Source organism: Crocodylus porosus, unplaced genomic scaffold (assembly GCF_001723895.1).
Source record: "Crocodylus porosus isolate Cpor-Errol unplaced genomic scaffold, CroPor_comp1, whole genome shotgun sequence".
In the NCBI taxonomy this organism is placed as follows: domain Eukaryota; kingdom Metazoa; phylum Chordata; order Crocodylia; family Crocodylidae; genus Crocodylus; species Crocodylus porosus.
Genome location: NW_017728931.1, coordinates 142,476,142 through 142,500,633, shown reverse-complemented (window position 1 = coordinate 142,500,633; position 24,492 = coordinate 142,476,142). Strand labels below are relative to the sequence as shown.

Below are 24,492 nucleotides of genomic sequence, written 5' to 3'. Positions count from 1 at the left end.
AACAGATACTTTTTTATAATCTAGTTATAAAAGTGACTTCATGGACAGCTGCAAACAGCTATTTGATGACAATATAAATCATCATCTCTGTCAAATCTCGGGAAAAGTCACCTCTGTATAAATGTAATGGCACTTGAAGCATTCTAAGATGAACACTCAGACTAGATTCATAGATTCATAGTTGGTCGGGTCAGAAAGGACCTGAGCAGATCATCAAGTCCAACCCCCTGCCCTGGGCAGGAGAGAATACTGGGCTCATACGACCCTGGCTAGGTAGTTCTCTAGCCTCCTCTTAAAGACCCCCAAGGTAGGAGCCAGCACCACTTCTCTTGGAAGTTGGTTCCAGATCCTAGCCGCCCTGACTGTGAAATAGTTCCTTCTAATGTCCAGCCTGAACCTACTCTCAAACAACTTATGGCCGTTATTCCTCGTTACTCCCGGTAGTGCTCGGGGGGAACAGCAATAACCCCTGCCAATTCCCTCAGCACCCCTGGGTGGAGAGCGTCTGGACCTGCTGATTTGAACACGTCCAGCCCCTCCAGAAGTTCCCTAACTCGGTTTGGGACCCGAGGCCTGGAGGAGTCTCTTCTGAGTCCGTCCTGAATCTTAGTGGGGGAGTCCTGGTCCCTGCACAAAAAAATGGAGGCAAAGAAATTGTTAAAAATGTCTGCCTTTTCCTCCAGTGCAAGCACCAGATTGCCTAGTGTATACTGCAGGGGCCCCACATTACCCTGTGCCTTTTTCATACTCCTTATGCATTTAAAAAAAGGACTTTTTGATGTCCTTGAGCCTTGATGCTAGCCCTAGTTCTGTATCTGCCTTAGCTTTCCTAACAGCCCCCCTACAGACCCGAGCGATGGAGGTGTACTTTTCTTTGGTGATAGCCAAAGATGGTAGAAACTGAGCCACTTGTCTATAACTGAGTTTTGAGTGGACTCAGCTGAGCTGTTGGTCCCACTCAAGACTAGATTCTGGTTTGTAAGAGAATAGAGAGCTGACTAGACCCTGGGTCAGGTCAAGGGAGATTGGCACTGGCCAAAGTCCTTATAGTCTTGTCTGATGGCCAGTAGGGTCACACACAGATAGGGTCAACCCTGTTCTTACTGGGCAAGCAAAATGTCGTAAATCAAAACACCAGTTGTCTCTCAGTAACAAAGAACTTGGCTGGACTGAATGGGCCACAGCAGATGAACTCCTCTCACCACTAAGGGGAGGCAGTGATAGCTTATACCAGTGATTCTCAACCTGGGTGCAGCAGCTCCCTGGGGTGCCTTGAGATCCTTTGAAGGGTGTTGCAGGATGCCACACAATGTTAGTGCTGATTCATAAGATAAACCCAGGGATAGGAATCCACAGCAAAGACGTTCTGACCTGTTGCGGTCTTCGAGCTCCTTGCAACAAAATTGCTCAAAAAGGACTGAAATCTAAGAGCTGGCATTTTCCATGAAGTGCATCAAGTCTAAAAAGGTTGAGAACCACTGGCTTATACATGCTGGGCAAAGATTTCACTGCCCTGCATATACTGAAACCCCCTTTTGTGGATAACGATTTATTTCCATTATTATCCTCTCCCAACCCTACTGTTGGTTCCCTTGTCACACAGAGGGTAGGGAGAAGGTCCGAGCCACAATCCATTTTGAAAACCCATTGCTACACGTAGTCCCAGAGTTTGCCCGTCATCCCTATAAACTTAAAGCAAAAAGATACTGATCCATGCTGCATCATTTGCCTTTTATTGAATTAAGCCATTTGAAAACCAGACTATACAGAAACTATACACTCCCTTCCCAACTATACACCCCAAACAAAAGATACCAGCCAAGTCATAAGACACAGTTAACCTAATGTGCATACAACAAGGGGAGGATAAAGTGGAACATTTTAGCTGTCTGTTTGCTACCTGGATTAAAAAGACCTTAAAACAATTCAGATTGGTGCCCTCCCTCCAATTAAAAAGAAAGGGGGGAAGGGCTTCTTGGTACCCCAGAAGATTTTGGACAGTAGATGGTAAGACATTCTTCATCCCCCAACTGCAAAGTTGACACATTTCATTTCCAATTTTAAACTGGCCGCATTTCACTTTTGCTTCCTGAATGTGCCTAATATTCCTGGATGCTTGCACTGTTTAAATACCTACTACACCATATAAAAGATGGATCAGTTAGAACTATGCTGGTCCCAATGTTTTAAGTGCTGTCCTTACCTCTGCAGGACATATTTTAAAGCATTCTGCTACATTGACCTGATGTAGCAAATTTTTGGGGTGCAATAATATGGTAAACTATCCTAGAGGAGAAGCTAATCGATTCTGTGGGGGATGTTGTTTCAATCAAGTTTTTATTTCATGACAGCAAGGAAAAGGGGGGAAGTCTAACAAGCTAGAGGGAAGGGGTGAATTAAGCCCATCAATATCAAATGCACACTAATGTGCGTCAGTGCGCTACCCTAGATGACCAAAGTCAATAAGATACTTGGCATTTATATGATGCTGTCCTAAGATAATCATGTTTTTTCTGAGCCCTTTGCAAATATCGTGTTGTACAGCCCCACGGTGACATCCCTCTAAGGTAAGGAAGGATCATGAGCCCCATTTTACAGATGGGAACCGTGAGGCTCAAAGAATTTAAGTGACTTGTTCAATATCACAGAATAGAGGCAGGATGGACAATGTGTACTTACACGGTTCCCTAGTTGGGATCAGACAATTAAATTACTCTCTAAAGACTTGTATTACCACTGATCATTAAAAAAAACCAAACAAACGATGAGCCCAAAGTCAGCAAAAGTCATTGCCTCATTAGCTCATTAAATATAAAATTAATCCATGAAAAAAACCCCAAAATTTCTCACTGACTAGAAATGTGATAACTTAAAAATCAGACTATGGAGATAAATAAGACAAAAACTGACATAATCTAAGAGACTTATTGGGCAGATATTTCTGCCTACCTATAGGTAAATCCAAGAGAAGTATCCGGGCCTCCAATCCACTTAATATTTTAATCCACAACTTCTCATCAACCCAAAATATATGCACAGAAAACCCTGTAAAAATCAATTGTACAAAGTTAAAATGCAACTTCACAGACTACCTTAGGGAGCAGGGAGCTCCATTTTAATTGCGAGCAGGGTTTGGTTACCTATAAAAATATAGGTATTTAATGAAAATATACAAAAACGCCAAATGTAGCTTAGGCTCTCAGAAGTGCCTGGGGTGAGATGGGCTGGGATAAATATTGGCTGGCACCTCTGGAATACCTCCCTCAAAGGATTTTACGCAGGTCCCCCTCTAGAAGTAGGAGTTGTTTGTATGGGTAGGAGATGAGCACGGAAGCACAGAAGACTGCTTCTGGCTCAGAGCTATGAGGTGAACCAGCTGTGCAGGCCCTGGATCACACGTTCTTCTGTAGCATACGGTCACCTTATAACTGGCATCCTCACAGCTGTCACATGTCTATCTATGCCACCCAGCCAGCCCACTCAACAACGTCTGCTCTTTCAGTGGTTGAAAAGCATGGATTTTTTTGGCATGTTACAGCATAACAAAGTGTCTCTTTCGAAAGAGTGAGACTGTTCACATTGTCAGGGAATCTACCCTCCACTTCAGTCCACAGACCAGTGCCACAGACTAGTTCTGTAAGGAAAGAGAGAAGTGAATCCATTTACAGCCTTCACATTTAAGGACACAAAGCTGTTGGTCATATAAATACAACAACAGGTCATACACCTCAAAAGTATCCACACATGAACTTCTGGTGATGACTAGTGGCCTGATCCTGACAGAATGGTGAATATCCTCAATTCCCACTGACATCAGCGGGAAATGAGGGTGCTCAGCACATTACACATCAGTCGCCTGCACTCTGACAATGCAGGATAAAAGTTAAAACACTAGTTCCTGGTCCTGGGAAAGTTAACCAAGCAATCACTGTTTTGTTAAGGATTCAGATTAAAGGTCCTGAAAGAGTAACTTCCATGGCTTCCAACTGCTGCCTCTGAGGCTCTGGAGATAAGAGCCAGTGGGAGCCTGTTAAGAGATCAGTCAATTTCCAGAAGCAGGAGTGACCATCTAACACATTTTCACTCTCATCTAAACCCAAAACCCACACACACATCTACACTGGTGGCAAAGGATTAAAATGCTGTCATCTTGTGTAAGCCTGTGCTTCCAGCACGGCTACCTCCAGCTGATGTGTACCCCTGGAGAACTGGGAGCCTGTTCTTGCCTGATTAAGACAAGAGTAGTTGGACTAAAATTTAAATAATACTGCAGACAAACGGGCAGAAAGCAAGAGTTCCTAAGTAACTGCTCCAACAGCTGGTTCCCATTATTTCCTAACCCTGCTTGAGCATCAAATAATTTCTATCCAGACACTACAAAAGAGGCAAGTACAAGCCAGTGATGCTGTGGCTGGGAGCACTTATCTTTGACTAATGGCACCTGGATTCACACTTCAGCGCCCTCTCCATTCAGCCTTCAGTTTCCCAGTAAGTCACCAGACTCAGCTTCGCTAAGATTCGGCAGCTCCTAGTACTGAGAAGCCTTGCTGGAATGTCATTGATAACTGGACAGTTTTCCGCAGCCATGTAACTTCAGACCCCTTCTCCCCAAAGACAGCTGCAGAGAGGGGATCAAGATACAGAAAGTTTCAAGCCTTTCCTTGCTAGTCACTAAAGCTGCAGTGAAGGACCCTGCTCTATATCAAGTGAAACTCTTCTGCCTCCTCTCTTTTACTGTGATCCCTGTGATCCTGGAAGGCAGGCTGATTAACTTCTGGCCTTCAGTCTGCTTAGAGGGGCAATCTTCAGCCTCTGGCTCCAAGCAGCTCAGAAAAGCTGCAGTGTCAGTCAAAGATCACGTCAGGTGAGAAACTGCCTTGGGCAGAGCGGATGAGCTCTGTTCAAAGCCATTCTGCTACTGCCCAAGCAAGTCCGGAGAGAGCAGGCGAATGAGCTAAGTCATACAGAAAAGCCAAGAGCCTTTCAGTCAGCCAGAAACATCTTCTGCTTCCTCACTCCCCAGACAGATGGAAGGAGAAAAACATTGTGTTAAGCAGAAGAGCTGGAAATGGCCAGCCAATCACTTGACATTGCAGCACGGTTGCAGAAACCTTGCACTGAATCCTGATGCACTTACTTCACACAACACTGTGATGTCATAAGGAAGATAGCAACAACGAGTTTCAGGGCATCCACCTTACTCGCTTTGTACTTCTCTCTGCTACTTCAGTCCCAGCTAACGGCAATTCAGTGGCACGGATTTAAACCAGTCTGTACCTTGATGGCTTATCCTGTTGTGAGTGAAGTCAATCAAATTTCCGCTCAGAACATCACAGGATCATGCCCAAAGTTGCTTCCTAACCTCCTTTAGAAAACAAGCAGTACAGAATAAAGCATCTTCTATCACAACCAGCATATTACAATTTCAGCATGAAACAAATAGAACATAATAAAAAACAGGTGTTCATAACTCTAAGGGGTGAAAAAAAAAATCTTTTCCCTGCCCCAACTCAATTTTAAAAATACAGAAGCATTTTGTAAACAGTACTGTAGGGGAAGGGACACGGTCAGGTTCAAGATAGCATGCTGCATATTTACAAGAATGCCCTTATAAGAAATACATTTCGTGTAAAAAAGGATGTTTCTCGAGTCTCTCACTCTTCACCATTTTGGCTGTTTGTTCAGTTTCAGCATTTCAGGTAGACACCAGGATTTGTGCATGCAGTTAGTTTCTGGTCTATCCATCTCCCAAGGTCTCACTTATTAACATGATGCTGCAGTGCTACGTAGGACACTGGAAAGAATAATTGTTACAAGCACAAATTCAACTGGCTTTTTCCTTATGTTACACATTTCACAGGACCGCTTCCATTGGTCAGGGGCTTTAAAGAGAGCTCTTCCTGCCCTCCCCAAACTCACCATACCAACAACTTCGATCTGACATTGTCCATTTATGAGGAGTCTTATAAAATTGTACTTTTTCCTGTTCTACTGAATGTCAGGCATCTTGGATCCCCCGCCCTCTCCCCGCCTGCTAGTCTTATACCATTCTTTTCTTCCTCTTAGCAGCTTCCTAAAACAACAAAAGGATGTACTGAGCAGGATGTACTGGGACATTCATTTATTCAATGGAACGGAGATGCTGTCTTTATTTCCAGGGTTTGTTCTGCAGACTGCCGCTGCTGAAGGAGCGGGTGGCAAGGGAGCCAGCTGAGTTGGTGGTGGAGAGGTTCTGGCTGCTCCTCACAGTGGAAGCCCTGCAGTCCCGGCCCGAGGAACCACGGTTAAGGCGGTCTGAGGAAGAGAGACCAGAAACCTGTGTGAAGCGGTGCACAAGGGTACAAAGCAATTTTGTTTCAGCAGGGGGTGGGTGCTACCTGAGCCAGAAGAGCTTGGGATGGAAATAACACCTTGGTATGAGTTTTAATTGTAAGCTTCTAGACCAATTACCTAATACATCTTGATGTTTCCTCAAGGCAGTGGCCATCTACTGGAAACAAAGCAGCAGGATGCGGGACAAGCAGGGCAAGTGTTATAAGAAGCCCTTCCTGCTCTAGGGCTGCCTGATGCCTGCCCTTTGAGGATGCTCAGAAATCACTCGTGGAGGGACAAGGTGAATATCTGCCATGGCCACACTTGTTTCCAGCATCCATAAAGGTTGTCAGCAGATGGGTCAACCACCACCTCACAATCCTTCTGTACTTTAGACCCTTAGCAAACCACCCCACACCCCACCCCACCCACATCTGCTACCATCATCACTGTGCTCAGCCTTCATTTAGGTGGTCACGCTCTCTTCAAGGCTCATAGGGCAGGTTCTGCTCCTGAAACATGTACCATTACTGCCCTGCCCCAACATCCCCCATCACTGATGCAGCTGGAGAGGAAGCCAGATAACCATGTTCTAGCAACAAGTGTGAGAAAGAAATGGAAAGGCTTCACTAAAACAGACCATGGGTTCCTAAATTCTGGGTGGCCTGGTGCACACCTGCCAATACACTGGTCTTGCATTTTAGTAATTTATGGGCCAAATCCTGACTTCCTTTCCCCAGACACCTGATTACAAATAGAAAGTGGTGCAATAGCCAATTCAGAAGAGAGTCTGTGGGAACTTTGCAAACTCAGGGGCCACCAGGGCAAAATCACATAGTTTGTTAAGGGGTCTTACTGGCAGTATCTGAAGGGATCTGTTCTTCTTCCAGGTAGCACTTTATCTTTTGTAGATCTTCTGTAGTAAATCTCCACTTATTCTCAGCGGGCATGGGTGGCACTTTAGGGCTGGCCCTTTTCCGGGCAGAAGAAGTTTGGGTCGTCAACTGGCAGGATGTTGGGAATGAGCCAGTGACTAGTCCTTCAGGCACCTTCTGTGCAAGGACTTTTAGGCCTGCGGGCAATACAGAGCATACAATAATTCATCATTCGCAGTGCTTGACCAGCCTCTTGAATATATCTGTCTCTGGATTAGAAGTGGGAAGGAGAGTTTCTGATTCTTGCCCCGTAATTGCATCTACATAACAGTGTTTTGTTTTTTTTTGTTTTTAACTGTTGAAGTCTTTAGACCAGTCGCTCCCAACCTTGGGTTGCGACACAAATCAGGATCATGGGGGGCTCTGCCCCTCCCACCTGTGGGGCTCTCCCGGCATACAGTCCATGCAGCTCTCACCACCACTGCCCCCGCATCATCCCAGCCTGGCCCGGGCTGTGCCACTGCTAACGGGTATGAGTGAGTTGGCGGCAGAGGTCGCAACCTGGATTTAGGGTCGCAGCAAAAAAAAAAAAAAAAAAAGGTTGGGAGCCTCTGCTTTAGATCCATAGCCCCAGAAGTACTGAGCACTCCCAACTCCCCCAAGTTTCAGTAGAAGCTGTAGATATTTGGCATTTTGTAGAATTAGTCCTTGAAAAAGAATGGGCCTTTGCCCAATGGAAACTGTGGCTATTGCATGAAGCATCACAATTTGTAGCAGATGAAAATCCTTGGAAACATCCAGTCATTAAAAGCAGCTACGAGGACTAGGCTTTCAAAGCTGAGACTGCAGATTTCAAGGTGTAAGAGTGGAAAGAAGTCTAAATGCTTCCACCACCATATTATTTAGGGTCTCTACCCTTCAGCAAAGGACTGAAGAGATACTAAAGAAACTAAGAGGTCCAATCTTGGATTCTCACGAACTTTAGAAATGCTTGGAGATAACAGGAAGACAGGATGTTAGGCTGCTCTCAGCGAAAGCTAACATGGCGTGGTGCAATGTGATGGAACTAAATGAAAGTAATGGAAGTAAATCAGACTCTGTGGAGGGATGGATTTGTGCACCAGTCTGTAATCTCTGAGGACTGGGGTTAAAAACCCAGCTACCTATTTTAGATCATTTGCAAACAAAGTGTCATGATTCTGTGGTATCCTCCTAAACCTTGTTTACAGTTTCTCCCATGGTTGCTTTAGCACCTGTGTGCCATTGAGGGCTCTCCATTACTGCCAGCTCTGGCAGGCATGGGTTGTGCTAGCATAGATCAGCTGTCAGCATTTAAGACCACCACTGCCTTTGGATCTCATTCACATGACAGCACTGCCTCCTGTTTATACCAGGGTTTCAGCATTAGAACTGGTGGGAGAATTTTTTAAAAATCCCCAGTGCCTGCCTATAAGACACTTCACCAAACCAACCCACAATTCAAAAAACTGACAGATGCCTCCAGCTGAGAGCTCTGAGACCAGAGCAGTCATGATGTAGTTGTTTAGGGCTGAGATACACTGATGGAGTTATGTCGGCAGAGCTAACCCCAAACCCTAGCCAAGTGCCTGCACTGATCTGCCAGAAAAAAACCCCTCACCTCCAGATAACATGAATACGTTCTCAAAGCCTCTCTCGCACATGGTGGTGGCAGCCTGGCTGGCTATTCGCTCGTCATCATCGTACAAGATAATGATCTTTCCATGGGCATTTTTCTGATAGGCAGTTGTGTCAAAGATCCTATGCATTTTTCAGAGACTTAATTTGAATCAGATAGTTGAGATCTTCCCAAAGCTATAAAAACAACAAAGATGCAGGAGGACCCAATCTGAAAGCAGGAAAATTGCCAGGCTGTGTGGTTACTAAGCAAGAATATGGCCCTCCTGTAACCCAACATTAGCACTCCAGGAAGGGCACAGCTCACTCCCCAATTCTGGAATTCAAATCTCTGAGAAGATCTTGTTCCATGACAGTTCTGCTAGTTTATCTAGCAACATAGAAGACAACAGTAAGAAGTAAGGCCTACACACATCCCTCCCTCCCACAGTCTATGGAAATCTAGAGCTTTGAAAATTGTCCACTTAATTCTGATAATCTCCTCTCAATCCTTCAGAGAGGCCAAGCTGCACTATGGTTCCCACAGGAGAAAAGCTGGGTAAGCCCATACGGTGAAAGGCAGCACTGGGCAGAAATGCCCCAAGCTGGCTATACACCCAAAAGCTGCACAGAAAGTCACATTAGCAAAGTACTTTGCCAAGGCTAATATGTCCTGCTTCTCAGCAGCAGAGGTGCTCAGCAAAGGGAACAGAACCCCAGCATCAGTTAAATCATGTGCACCACAGCAGGGTCACATCCTGCTGCCCCTGAAAACATCCTACTGGCTTAATGTAGTCCCATTAAGGTCAGTGAAGAACTACTGGCTTTTGTTTTGCTACAAGTTTGGTTCTCTTGAGATCCAGGGCTGTGCAAAGGATACATATTCCAGAATATTATTGGTGTATGGATTCATGGTCCTGGACAGTGTTGCAATTGGGTAGGAATACGCTGCAAAGACAAGAAAGAAAAGGTTTAAGAAATGACTGCTCCTGTCCATCAGTTTAGAATTAAGTGACCACTGTGAGGTGTCCCTCTCCAGCACACCCCACCTACCTGCTCCTATATTGCCCGTGCTAAACTCAGAAATAAGGCAGAGAAGCTGCGGTGAGGCTGCCCCTCACAAGATCTCAGTCTCTGGCATGTGGAAGAGAAGCAGGCTAGCAGACCATGCTTGACAGCAGTGCCCTCAGGACTGCTGCAGAAGCAGGCAGACATATCCCATCCAGGGAACATAAACTTAGTTCCCAATGAACAAGGGTTAACTTCAGCTCAGCTTCCCCCTTCCCAGTATTGCAGGGGTTATATAAGAGATAAGATCTTGGAAATTCTTATCAGCTTGACTTCCCAGGTCCCTCTTCTGCTTGTTTTGCTTGCTCTATATCTGAAGAGGCAGACACTGCCTCTGTTGTCTACCAACCTGGAACTGGAATAGGGAAGTGGCAGGGCACAGTCACTACTCTAAGAAGGGCTTTCCCAGTGGTCCCCTTACAGGCCCCCTCATCAGCATCAGAGCACACTGTGCATAGCTCTATGCCATTCTTCCCTGCACAGCTGCTCTGTACTTCAGGCACCAGTTGATGTCTTGTGTTGTAGGATGGGACTCACTACTAATGAGAAAAACTGGCACTGGGCCCTCACTGATGCACATTTGAGGCAGAAATTTAAGAGGGCCAGAATCTGAACATAGCTCGCAACTAAGGTAGGTTCCTCATGGGAATCCCACAGTGGTCATCTCTCCCTTACCTCCAACAATATGACACTGGTCGTACGCATCTCGATCCCGTACATCTAGCAGCAGGAAGGGGCAGTCGGGATAAGGTCCATCTTTAGTATCATTAGTGTCAGGTTTCTTTGGTGTGTCCTTGTGTATGTCTAGCTCACCGACACCACTTATCAGGCTACAGGAGGAAAAAAAAAAAAAATGAGAGTTTGCATCAGAATCTGCTGTCAACAATTCTTTGCCTCTTCATTAAGATCAGGATACTTTCCAGTTACTAACTTGTCCAATGGACAGTTTCCATCTCTCTTCTAAGTTTGTTATCACACTTCAAAGAATCACATGGACCACTACAGACAGACTGTCCTCTGTTTCTCTAGAAGACTGATTCCCTTTGTAACTAGCCTCCTCATGAGTTTACAGAGTACTGAACATCCAAAGTTCAGCCTGATCTGATGCAAGTTGAGCCCCAGACATTATGACAAGAAACAAAATCAATGAATTATTCACAGACAAATGGTTTCAGATTTTGTCATATGAGAGCTTGGGATCAGCCATCACCTTGATGACTGGTCCATGAAAAGTAGCCACTGACAGTGCTTTAAAGACGGTCACTGGAATTCTGGGACATGTATTGTGTACGAGGCTTGGCAGTGACAAAAGGAGTACTCCAAGCACAGGGGGACATAGGAGGAATATAGTGTGGGGGGAGGGGGAAGAGAAAGAGAGGAGAGCCATTCTTTGTACATTGCTATCAGATACCTTTGCAAAGTAGACCGATATGACTCTCCACCACCAGTGTTGTTTATGAATAGGACTGGACTAGGTGGGTTCTCAACAGGGCTTGCCTTCCCATTTGTCCCAGCTTTGAGTTGAACATCACCATCTGAAACGATGCCATTACCACCTAAAAAAAAAAGACATTGAAAAAAAACAGAATTGTGGAGCAGTTTCTCAGACCACTGGGAGAAGTCTGGATCTAGACCTGGATTATATAACTCTGGACCATTTCTACAAAATGCAAGGAAATCTTCTTCTACTACAGAAGTTCTACCACTTGGCAGGGGGGTGGGTGAAAACTATTAGCTGTCAGCAACTGGAAGAATTAACCAGGTGAACAGCAGGCTTCATTTCTGAGGGAAGGTTGAAGGACAGAGTGCAAAAAGACATACATGCAGTAAAAGTGACCAGGAAGGACAGTCAAATACATCCCACACTAGAGAATTACAATGAGAATAACAAGGCCAGTGTTGCCAGAAAGATTGCTAGCATGATAACTGCCAAGGCACTGAACTCCAGCCTCAAAGGGCACAAATCAAGCTGGAAACACAAGCATGTAGATCTCTCTCCTCAGTCAAGAGCATTACCTTCCAGCTTTTGGATTTCCTCAGCTGTCACTTCTAACGGTTTATCAGACAGGGAAGCAACATGGATGACCTGGAAGAAACAAACAAAACTTGGTCCAAGACTCTTGTTGGGACATGAGGCAGCAAAACCAATTCTTCAGAGATCCAGGTATATCAGAGCACACTGAATAAGACTGCCCCTTCTATTGGCTTTACTTCTCAAATATCAGTCCCTGGCCCAGGCCAAAGAGCACTGGCATCTTTATTAAAAAGAAGAAATAATCCAATGTCAGAATGAAAAGACCCAGTTCATTCCACAACAGTCCCAGCTTATCTCAACACGTTTTTAAAAAATTGCCTTTCAAGTAACAGGCTACACATTTCAAAACCCACCCTGCCTTATAGGAAAGAATCACAGCATTGCAGGGTCAACCTTGTACCACGTGCAAGATCAATCCTGAAAGGTGACCAGCACTGAACCCTATCCATGCATCACTTAAGGCTCAAGCCTGCAACCCTCCCCATGTAGATATAATAAACTGTTGATTATCCAGAATAATTAGCACCACCATCACTCCAGATAATCAAGTTTCCCAGATAATCAGACACTACAGTATGGAGTCCTGAAAACTATAATTACTGTACTGCACAGCAAATATTATAAAACAAGAAATAAACTATATGGTGCTGTGTAATGTTTTAAAATATCTCAAAGTGCTAGTAAATAAAAAATATGTAGTTGCTATTCTGAGAAGCCAAGCCCAACTGTAGGCTTATGGTTTTGTTAATACAAAACCTTCTGGTTAACTGTCTTTTTGAATAATCGATTCTCTGCTGTAATCCTATTGAAGTCAGTTAGACTAACCAAATGACAGTTTCTGTCTAGGAACCTCTATCCAGGCAAGTTTAAGCTCCTTTCTGTGCTCTTTCCAGAAGTGGACATCTCCCTTTCAGGTTTTCCTGACTCTTTTAATGAATACTTTTAGTGACAAACTCTTGGGCTGTTGCATTTGTCTTTTCAGTTTTTTCTTATATATTTTCTCCATAGTGTGCCATATTTCTTCCATTAAAAAGAACCTTAAAAACAACCCTTTTGGCCTATAATTGCTGATGGATCACAGTTGTGACCAGTTTGCAATCTGATATGCTGCTCCTTTCATTAAGAAAATCTCCATTTCACAGATGGAGAGAACTAAGTTTCCAGAATTGTTCACTTCTTCTGGATGCTTTCTTGAAACACCTAAGGCTTCATTTCAGAGGTTCTGAGCATGCGCAGTTGCCACTGATTTCAGTTACAGCAGAAAATGATCTGCAATTCTAGAAGTCTGGTTTAGATTTTCCACTTCTTTTTAACCTTCTGCCAAAAGAAAGCCACAAGGAAAGGGGCAAAACTCACGAATACAAATAAGTCTCCAGAAAAAGCTTCAAGTGTACACACACACACATCATATTGTGTACAAAGTTCTGCCAACAAGAACCTAATCATAATTAGCAAATATAGGTGATTATTACAAACTGGTTAGAAACAGGTGTACATACCAGCTGGGCCAAAGTAGTCACCTTTAGTCTTCTGAATAGCTCATCCTTTTTGTGTCTGTAATCTTTCAAGAGAAAAAACAGAAAGAAACATGTCTTTATATCCATCCCCATTTCCTCTAAATACCAGACTATGAGGCTCAACAAGAGCTCTTATTGTAAAGAATCTGACCCATCAGGTTTTTAAAGGGACTAGAATTTCAGGCCGACATAGGTTACAGGGAACATGAGAACCAACCTGAAGGGCTGAGAAAAATATCAATTATAGAGAGATTCTGCCTCTTAACAGGTATGATTAGAAAGGGGAGGGGCAGATCCAACCAGTCCCCGCTCCTCCCACCCCCAAATGGCATCATTTTAAGCTAAACTAAACAGTGGAAAGCCATTCAAAGTGCTTAACTCCCCTTCTGTTCCCGTTCAGATCTCACCCACTTCTATGGAGCCTCTTAAGTCAAAAGCAATGTTCTGTGACCTGAATTTTTATTGTACTGTTTACAGAAAAGTTAGTGTCTCTGTCCCAGAACTTTAAGTTCTGGAAGCAGTCACATACAAAGAATACATTTAGCTACTGCGATTTTATTGGTTAAGCTGCTTCAGTTCTTCTCATTTTATTGTAAGTTAAAGAAAGTCACATTTTGGTTCCCTCTGTCTGTCAATATGAATTCTCTACAAAGGAATGAAATTTTTAGTTGGAACTGCAAAGACAGGTGACCGTTATACAGCATCTGCATCCAGGTACACTTCACTACCAGAAAGCAACTGTACAGGTTACATCAGTACTACGTAAAAAGTCAAAACTGATCAAGCTGTTGGAAGGACCAGCATGTATTTAGCTTTATTAATTTTTCTTTTGACCAAGTGATGATAAAAGCAGATGCAGGATTGTTTGCCTCCTCAAATAACTGTACATCAAGCAAGAAGGCATATTTAGCAACAAGAGATATCTAATAACAAGAGAGATGAAGAGAGACGACTACGAACAGTGGGTGAAGGTTAGACAAGCTTCCTGACATGAGACACTCTTCTGAAGGGAAGAGGGAAACCTCTTTAATACGTTTCAAGTTAGACAGGACAGAACAGTGGAGAATGAGCAATAGGGGACATTTCTGCATTGGCTGGGAAATACAAGAGATGCTCTAACAAGGCTTTTCCAGCTCTGGATTCTGCAGCTGTTGAAACAAAGTTGTGTGTGCTTTACTAAACACACAAAAGCCATATTCCATCCTCTAATCTATGACCCAGGGGTCCTTAAAAAAAAGTGGAGGGAGGGGGGGAAGGAAGGAAAGCAAGGCATGCCTTAATCCTCCATTCTCTCTCTCCCTCTCCACTACACTCCCCCTTAGAAATCACAGACCTTTAAAAATGGGACTAATCCTCATCAAAATTGTATTTGCTATTTTCAAGAACATACCCCAGACAAACCCCAGTGCCAGCAGGGGAGCTGGCCAGCTTTGGGTTGCAGGGGGGAGACTGGTTATGGAACACAGAGCTGTTATCAAATCTAGGCTGCTAAATATGTTTCAATCCTGCCCTCTGTTGGCTAGTCCCTGGCTTATGCGAAGGGAGTTTGGTGGGATTTGACCCTGATTTAAGCCAACATAAAAGCCAACAATAAAATTAGTTCTCTCATTAACAGTCTTTTGGCTCAGACAGCTAAGAGAACCAGGGGAACAGAACTTCCTTCACCACACCACGGGTCCTGGTTGCACACAATTAAATGGTTGAATTGCTGTTGCTTATACTTGCTGCATGCTGAAGCAGATCTTCAAATCTCTAGGACAGTCACGCAGAAGAGGTACCATAAACCTTACCGAACTTTTGCACATACAATCAGTGAATAATTTCCATCGTCTCTATTCATGTATTCTTAAACGCATGCTTTCTTGGTGGGGTGGTATGTTTGGCTTGCCTGAGCCACATCCACTATCACAGCATGGGAAGAGTCCATAAATTTAGCCTTCTACTCTATTGAAAGAGATGCTAGAGCATGAAGCCCAATTACATGGTAGTAAATGCCCTACTGATCTGTGGCAAAGAAAAGCAGATAAAAGCCCTAGGTATAAGAGACCTGAACATTTTTTTTTAAAGTTGTAGAGTCCAGAATACATCTATAAAGACTTGGTTTTGAGGATTCAAATGCAAGGTCTACACATCAGCCAAACCCCATGCACCTGGGAAACACAAACATTTGGAGGTACCCTCATTAGATTTTAAACCTAGAGTCCAGCAAGATATGCAGTGCTTTATGCTTGGACCCCTGAGCCTGCACCTTAACAGCTGCTATTAGCCACTGACCCAATAATGAGTATTTCTAATAGCACAATAGCAGCAAGAACACCTTTCTTCCAAACAGTCTGTTTCATCTGCCCACTACAGGACCTTCAAGTCAATATAATTCATTGTCCAAAAGATCAAGATCCACAGCCATGAATGAGCATAAACCTTTGCTTCTCTGGATACAAGATATAAAAGATAAGCCCTCTTACAGTTTGAAGTTGCTGAACCTTATGTAACAAGTCAACTGCACCTTGTTTTTATAACAATCATCACACATTGCAACTTCTAAATGGTTTTTTCACTCTCTTCAAACCAGATGCATTTACACTGAAAGCAGTTCACACAACTCGTTACAAGACCTCATTCTGAACTTTATTAATTCAACTTCCCTTCTGAGCTCAGAAAACTATCATTTGTTAAACCCTCCATTTCAACACAAACAAGTCCAGTATTCACATTACTGCCCCCCTCCACAAACATGTCAAAAGAGTCAGAAAAAATGCTGCCCCTCACACCACCACTACTACATACCTGGCTTTACTGTGGCCAGTCCATTTGGATTTTCTGACATTATGTATCAATGAATTGGTGTTAAAATGTAAGTATTCAGCTGAGTATTTAGGAAGCCCTGTACCTCTGTACTTCAGCAATGAGAGAAAACAATATTTAAGAAGTGGATCACACTGTGGTAGCTTCTCTCAAGTCTGTGCTCCAAAGGACAAATAATCACAGTTTCAGCTATCTTATCAGTTTTGATTTTCCAGTGGATTTGCGGTATTGAGTCCAACTCTCTCTGGTTACAGAAGAGACAGAGAATTGACTGTACTAGATATTTAAAGTTGTGTCCAACTGGTGTCATCTATCCATGAGAAATCAAGGCAAAGAAGTTTCTAAATTACCTGGGAACACAAGGTGCCTTTTCAGTAGAAAGCATGATGAGAAAATTTCTATTGTGCTCTAGAACTGGGATTTAACAAGAGGACTTCTTCATAAAAGGAAATGAGATTCGCAGCAGAGATTTAAAACTGAAGAGAAGCACAACAAGATTTATGGTACAGATACCACAGGACTGCCACTGCTTTTTAAATACTGAAATCTTAGCCAATCAACAAAGGATGTTGTGAAACAAGATAATTTCTCTTTTGACTCTCCCAAAAGACACACAACTTAAAACAGAAAAAGAAGAGGGAGGAGCAAAAAGCAAAGGAACATTTCATCCAAAAACTTAACTACAAGCACATTTGTGTTCCAGACACAGTACCTGCCTTGTAATCTGAACTTTATGATATTTAATGGAACAGTTTTTAAAAAAAACAACCCACAAAAACCTGAAGATGGGCATAAAAAAGCCTGATGTGAAGAAACTGATTTTCAAGTCTCCTTAAAGCAGTATTATTTAGATATAAATAATTATCTTGCCTTCTACACAAGCACGATAGTTCCAGCCAGTGAGAACAAAGAAGCAAAACTGACTAGAAACAGAAATTGAAAATGACCAACTTATTTTCACTGACAAAATCTGAATGACATACAAAAAACTGTTGAAGAACAAGTTAGATTTCCATCAGTTTTCAACATCTATAACATTAAATATAACAGGTTACATTCACTCCAGCAAGTTCAATGGAGTTGCACAGGGATGAATTTGGCTCATTATGAGGATCTTAAAGGGTCCTCATATTAGTTTAACATAGTGATTCTCAACCTGGGTGATGTGGCACCCTGCGGTGCCATGTGATTCATTCAAGGGTGCTAGCACCAGTAGGCGTGCAAACATGATTCACAAGATAAAACACAGAGATTTCAAGTAAGAACGCAGTGTTAAAAACATTCTGACCTGTTGGGTCCGAGTTCTTTGCAATGGAAGAACTGCTCTACTATTTTTCTGTAGTTAAAAAAGAAAAAGTCTAGGAACGGGTATTTTCTGAGGGGGCCTCAAGTCTGTCAAGAGGTACCTCAACTTTGAGGAGTGCCTTGAATCTAAAAAACAGTTGAAAACCACTGGTCTAATAGAAATGAAGCTTCAGATTCAGCTGCATAATAATAAACTGTGAAAGAAACCAAACATTTAACTCCAAAGATGCACAGAAAGTTGCACCCAGGGAATGTGTAGCTATTTCATTTACAGTCTAGTTTGGTTCATTATATTGGGAAAAGCTATAGTCACTTCCATGAAACAATCCATCTCTATACTAAGCACTGCCCCTATCAGCTGAAGAGCCCCTGGGAGAAGTGTTCAAATACTGTATTAGTCCCTATGGATTTTAATCTACATATAATCCAGAAAGGGGGGTGGGGACGGGTGAATTAGAGAGATCAGAAGCAGAATTATTCTGATTTTTTGTGGGTGGGAGCGGATGGGGAGGGGTTAGAGGCTTTCCTTTCCAGATCTCTGAAGGGTGAAAGGGGGCTGGGGAGGAAAGCCTAAGAAAATTAGTTTGGGCATAAATATTATCCACTGTTTTTAAAACCTAGGAGGAACATGTTTAATTAGGCAGGTGTCTAAGACACTCTAACAACATTAAAGAACAGCATCACTTATCACCAGACCAGCCTTGACCTGATCTGCTCAGTCTCTAGAGTTTCTCTTTCTCCTTTGTCCTTCCTATCAGCACCCATCCTGGTTAGTAAGATGATACAAGGCACCAGAGGGTTGCTGGAAGAGCTCCCAGAACTGTCTGCATGGATGCTTTATACAGGTTTATCTGTAGCCTAAGGGTCAGCAACCTTTTAGAAGCAGTGGGCTGAAATAACACAGCTTGGCCCAGGGGCAGCTGCCACTTGTGACCTGACTACTTCTGCCACTTCCCCAGCTACCAAATTATTACCACCATACCCATGACCCAGGCACCATTTTTCTTGCTGCTGATATTCTGTTTCTGTGGGCTGGATGAAATTGCTTGGCAGGCCAGATTCAGCCCACAGGCCAACCACTGCTGTAGAGGATTGTGAAGGAAAACTTAAAGCTACCTGATACAGAAATGGGGTGGATATCTACAATCTTAGCACTAAATGCTTGTAGCTCCTGTTTACCCTTAATTTGGGCACAGATGCTAAAAAGAAATGATACCCTCAAGACCAAAATGAATGGTGCAGGATTTGAATATGCACTTTGAACTAACCCATCTGTGACCCTCCAGGCCATAAGTTACTCACTTCTTTTCTTCTCTTCCAATTTCTCCATGCATTTGATCAGGCTGTTACCTACAAATCAGAGTAAATACTTGGTAAAAAGACTCTTTACAATAAGGGGTTGTATAACATTATGCTTAAACACTTATAAATGGAGGAGACTAGATCTTAGAGTACAAACAAATGCCAAGTGAAGCAGATTAGCTGGTATGGCAGATCTGGTTTTCTGGGCAAAACACATGTTATCCATTGTCACCCATTGTCCCACATAAGCAACAAGGCAGACGTATTCCCTGCTTAGAGACATGCCCCAGAGATTCCCATATTCGAAGGCTTCATATTATCCCAATAAGGGCATAGCTGGCACAAACATTGCTCTACCAGATTTGGGCTTCTCAGGCTGGAAACAGACATGGCCTTTGGTTTTGCCATAACAATTTTTATGGCAACAAAAGCCAAAGCAAATAAACATCCCCGCCTTTCATCATACCAATTTTTTTTGTAACCACAATAGACAGTAATCATTTCTGCTGCTTTTTCATAGCACACATCTATGTGCAAGTTTCTCCACTTAACCCCTGTATCTCTCATGAAAGATCTTGCTGAACAGCGAGTCAGGAGACTCGGTGGACTGCCTCAGCCAACCAGCCCTGGGATTAAGGTGCTCAGTACATCTAACAATGTACATAAAGGGGGGAAACTTTCCAAGAAATAGTTGGGAAATCTGTTGCTAGCAGAAATGTCAATCTGCTTTTCAGGCATGTAAAGAATAGGTGTTCACTTAACCACTATGCCATATGCATCCATCCAAGTTTCAGCAGAATCTGCAAAAAAAAAAGATTGGCATCCACAGTCTGCCAGCCAGATGTGCAGAGCTCCTGAAACTACTGGGTGGAGGGAGAAGAGGGAAGGTCCTCCAAGTTCCATCCAAAATACCTCCTTCTAATTAAAAGCACAGATGGTTTTGACAACATTTTGCAGAATGAAGGAACAGTTTTTAGAAGGCTGTAACCAGGACATCTACTTTGCTATAAGAGGAAAGGACTGAGAGTCATGACTTCAGCATTCTATTCTTAGCTCCAGTGCTATCGTACTGTGTGACCAGTAAGTGATCCCCACCCCTAGTACTCCCGTGTGTGGGTAAGTATTACTAAGCCAAATTCTGCTCTGTTACACCAGCATAAATGCAAAGTAATAGTTCTTATCTTCTATAGAATCACTCTGGACTTGCATTGGTGTAGGAAAGCAAAAACTTTTCCCAGCCAGAATTGCTTATCCTGCCCTCACAGAAGAGCCGTGTTGCTTTTTGACTTCTCAGTATGGATTCCAAGATTTTCAGGGAAGGTGTTCTGCCTTCTGCATGCACATTCAAGACCGCACAGTTTATAACAGTATCTACAGAACCTGGAGCTCCTCAGATGAAGCATCTGAGCTTGTGGAAACTGAATGCAAGTCCAATCTCTACCACAAAATAGGTATTTTTTAATTTGATTCAGATACGGGTAGCACGCTGTTGAAGATGGCAGATGGAATAACAGCTTCCTTTTCATGAAAGTATGTACAATTTGGCTGTAGCATTTTGGACTCTTTGGAGGAAAGAGAGATTACTAAGAGGGCATTTGCAATAGTCAGGACCAGGAAGTAATTAAAATGCAAAACGGACAGATTTAAATAAAGAGGAGGCTCGGAAAGATGCCTGACTTAGGAAGCATCCAGAAGGGGCTGATGGGTGACTGTCAGTCATTAGAGATGGGATGCTGGGTGAGAAGTACGGGAACAGAGGTCAGATTTTTAGACCTTGGAACAAAGTCTGTGTGTCTAAGACTGGTTGGGGAAAAGAGAGGATCAAAATGAACAGAGTCATATCCAAGACTTCAGCCTTCAATGCATTTATTAATAAGCAGGTGACTGCATGGAATTTTTAGTCCTGCTAGCATAAGAAAGAATCAGTGGCATACAATACAGTATTCTGCTTCAGTATAACATGCAAGAAATAACTAATATGAGGGAGATGTATAAGAAAGTAATCTCAATGGAAATTGTATTAAAAAAAATGTGTAGTGATAAGAGGTAGTAGAGTGAAGAATCCCAGATCATTTAAAGTGGTTCAAGGGCATATAGCTAGGAATAATGGGGGGGAAATCAGGCAGTTGCTTCTTTTCCCAGTGAAACTGAGGAAAGCTTCACACTCAGCACCTGGGGTGGACAGGGTGCATCTTGGAGTACTCAAAGAACTGGGTGAGGTAATTGCAGAGCCATTGTCTATTATCTTTGAGAACTTGCAGAGGTCAAATTAGGCCCCAGACAACTGGAAAAGGGCAAACATAGTGCCCATCTTTACAAAAGAGAAGGAGGAAGAACAGGGGAATTAAAGACCAGTCAATCTGACCTGGATATCTGAGGAGGCTCTTGAAGGAGGTCAACAAGGAATTTATTTCTAGGTATCTGGAGGAGAATAAGGTGATCAGAAACAACCAGCATAGATTCATCCAGAATAAAAGTCATGCCAGACTAAAATTATTTCTTTCTATAATGAAGAAATGGGCTCAATGGACAGGGGAGAGAGGTAAAACAGTGTATGTGATGTACCTTTATTTGAGCCAGATTCTTGACACTGACTTCCATGACATTCTCATTAGCAAACTAAGGAAATACAGTCCAGTTCAATGTTTCCCAACTAGTGTGCCAGCAGAAATGAACAGGTATGCCATGGAATTTTGGAAAACCAAAGTCACACAGTAGAAAAATTAAAGAAATGAATACATGAAACGTATCATTTATATAAATTAGTTTTGTGGACAGAACCAAAGTGTATTGTGTTGCTGTTCCAGTGTACAGATGCTATGCTCTAATGACTTTGGAAGTGGGGAAGGTGGGGAGGAGGGGTGTGCCACAGAACATTTTTAACGTAAGTATGCCTTGGATTGGAAAAGGTTGGGAAACACTGGTTTAGACGACTGCACTGTAGGGTGGATACATAATTAGTTGGATCATAATGCTCAAGGAACAGTTATCAATGGCCTGGTATCTGAGTGGGAAGAGGCACTGAGTTAGTCTATCCTGAGTCTGGTGTTGTTTAATACATTCATTATTGATTTGGGTGATAGGAATGAGAACATTTGCAGGTGACACAAAGTTGGTTGGAGTTGCAGACACTCTGGAGGGTAGGGCAAGGATTCAGAATGACCTCAATAAAATGCAGACATCCTCTGAAATTCATCAAATGAAACTCAACAATAAGTGCAAAGTCCTGCACTTGGGACAGAACACTCACATGCACAAATACAAACTAGAGAATGACTGGCTAGGCAACAGGATTGCAAAGAAGTACCAGAGGGTTACAGTGGATGACAATCTGATTATGAAGTAATAGTATATTCTTGGTGTAAAAAGCCAAACGCGTGCCGGGCTGTATTAGTAGGAGCACAAAAATGTGTTGGGCTGTATTAATAGCAGCACTATTTGGAAGTCATGGAAAATGCCTCTTTCCCTGTACTTGGCAACAGTGAGGCCCCACCTGGAATACTGCCAGACTGGGACACTGCACTTCAAGTAAACACGGGCAAATCAGAGAAAGTGTCTAGTAGAGTTCAACAAAAAAGGATGAGAGGCCTGGGAACCAGGATTTATGAGGAAAGGCTGAAAGAACTGGGATTATTTAGTCTGAAGAGGAGACGACTGACAGGGGATTTGATAACCAAAGGGTGGTTAAATGGAAGAGGGAGATAAATTATTTTATATACCCATAAGGACAAGGAGCAAAGGCCTTAAACTGAAGCAAGGGAAATCTAGATTGGAGATTAGGAAGCACTCTCTCACTTAGGGCAGGACTGTTCAATTACTGGTGGCTCACAGACCACATGCCCAGCCTAGCTGCTGCTATACCCACTGCACTAGCTGCAGCAGCAGTCAGGGTCTCTAAGCTCCCCTTCTCTCCTCCAGCTTCCACTTTCTGCCCCAGGGGCAGGGCACAGTGGGGAAGCCCTGTGGTTAGGGAGCTGGGGGTGGGTGCTAGGGCACCTGCACAGCATAGTGCAGTGGAGGATGGGGCTTCACAGCATGCAACCCCCAGCTACTTAGAAGCTGAACAGCCCTGACTTAGGGCAGGCATTTTCTGGGCGATATCTTTTATTGGAAAACTGTCCATCTGGGAGAGACTTTAAGACAAGCTGCTGGGCAAGAGTTGCCCTTAAAGTATTGCCTCTCAAAGATATCCTGAACTACAATGTCACTATAAACATACTATGATGCAGTTTAAAAGAAAGCTTTAAAATGTCAAGTTGTTTGTAAAATAATAACTTATACAAAAATAACTGGAAAACCCAGGCCATACATTTTGCTAGGCACTGTTACATCATGAGTCTGACCTCATCCAAGGCTCCGATTGTGATGAGGCCATGAAGTCATTTCCTAGTGTGCACACAGAGTAGCCGGCTTAATATAGGCAGGCAGAGATTTACTGCAAAGGAATTTGTTACTGTTTGAAACTTAACTTGTTGCTTCTTACCCCAGCTGATGTTTCCACTTACCAGTATCGAGGCGAGTTTTCACATACTGATACTTAGGGTTCTGGGGAATCCTTCTGGTTAAATACTATTAAAAAAAAAAGACAGAGAAAAGAAAAAGCAGCAAGTCAACACCCAGCTACATACCTTCCCTGCACAGTGCAAACCTCAGTGGAGTCAGGCTCAAGAGAGTCATTTGGGGAAGGGTCTAAAGAGGGATAAGACAAGGAAAGGGTATGAGGAGAGGTGGAGAACGGTAAAGCCATCGGGCTGGCAGGGCTCTGTGGAGGGCATGCCTCAGCTGTTGAGAATCAGCCCTGTGCAGGGCTGGTGACGTGGTCAGAGCTGTCAGGGGGAGGATTGCAGGGGGAGCCCCCAGCTTCTGTTTACACCCCCAAATGGGTCCTTGAAAGAGTCTTAGGGCAGGGGGAGGAAATCTCTCCAGCACCTCCCTGCTCCAGGGAGACCCTCCCTACCGCCCACTTGGCATCCCCCACCTCACCAGGGGACCCCCTTAGGGCATCCCCCCACCCCATCAAAACCACCCCCACTTCCCACAACCTCCCAAAAGCCCCAACCCCCCACATCTTGGGACCCCCAGGGTGCCGCACCGCTCATACCCTCAGGACCCCTCAAAACCCACCACCCCGGGGCACCCCCGGCTCTGCTCTAATCCTGCCCCCAGGACTCCCCCCCACACCATGCCTCAGCCCCTCACACCTCAGGAACACCCCTCACGTCCCCACAACCCCTGGGACTCCCCAGGACCCCTGCCCCGCACCCCCTCAGGACCTTCCCTCACCCCCTCTCCGCAGGACCGTTAACTTCCGTGCCCCCGCCACCTAAGAGCCCTGTCCCCACCCCGGACCCCCTCAGGATCACAACACCCCTCACTCCCAGGCCTCCCCCCACCCTTCAGGACCACGTCAACACCCCAGGCCCCACCTCGGGGTCGCCGATGCGCCTCCGTCCCGACATCTTTTCAAACTGGCAGCTGAGCACTGCAGCCCCCCCTCTCACGTCCAAACATGCCGCGCGCCCATTGGCCGGCCGCCGGCCCGCCGACCAATGGCGAGAGGCCTTACTCCTAGAGCGAAGGGGGCGGGGCCCGGCGCTCAATGGTTGCCCGGCAACGCGCGGGGACGCCGCGGCCACGG

At 44.0% G+C, this 24,492-nt stretch overlaps 1 protein-coding gene across 2 annotated transcripts; it reads right to left on the bottom strand.

The window, feature by feature from the left end:
• Positions 1 to 1,712: 1,712 nt before the first annotated feature.
• Positions 1,713 to 24,365, bottom strand: CEP41 (centrosomal protein 41). 2 transcript variants are annotated; one of them, XM_019543805.1, is made up of 11 exons: positions 24,281 to 24,365; positions 23,360 to 23,423; positions 18,855 to 18,902; positions 13,425 to 13,486; positions 11,907 to 11,976; positions 11,302 to 11,446; positions 10,566 to 10,720; positions 9,703 to 9,770; positions 8,827 to 8,941; positions 7,169 to 7,384; positions 1,713 to 6,294 (listed from the first exon to the last, which is right to left on the bottom strand). In XM_019543805.1, the coding sequence occupies exons 1-11, from the start codon at positions 24,311 to 24,313 to the stop codon at positions 6,149 to 6,151; spliced, it is 1,122 nt and encodes a 373-aa protein (XP_019399350.1). In that variant the 5' UTR covers positions 24,314 to 24,365; the 3' UTR covers positions 1,713 to 6,148. The 2 variants fall into 2 exon arrangements, with proteins under 2 accessions (XP_019399350.1, XP_019399351.1); XM_019543806.1 differs by having other exon boundaries at positions 7,178 to 7,384.
• Between the last annotated feature and the right edge of the window lie 127 nt (positions 24,366 to 24,492).

Coding starts and splice junctions, on each gene's coding strand:
- CEP41 (XM_019543805.1), bottom strand. CDS start 24,313: ATGTCGGGACGGAGGCGCATCGGCGACCCCGAG. Junction 23,424..24,280: donor GGCGCATCGGCGACCCCGAG/GTGGGGCCTGGG, acceptor TTTTTTTAATAG/TATTTAACCAGAAGGATTCC. Junction 7,385..8,826: donor CGTATTCATGTTATCTGGAG/GTGAGGGGTTTT, acceptor TATTGCCCGCAG/GCCTAAAAGTCCTTGCACAG.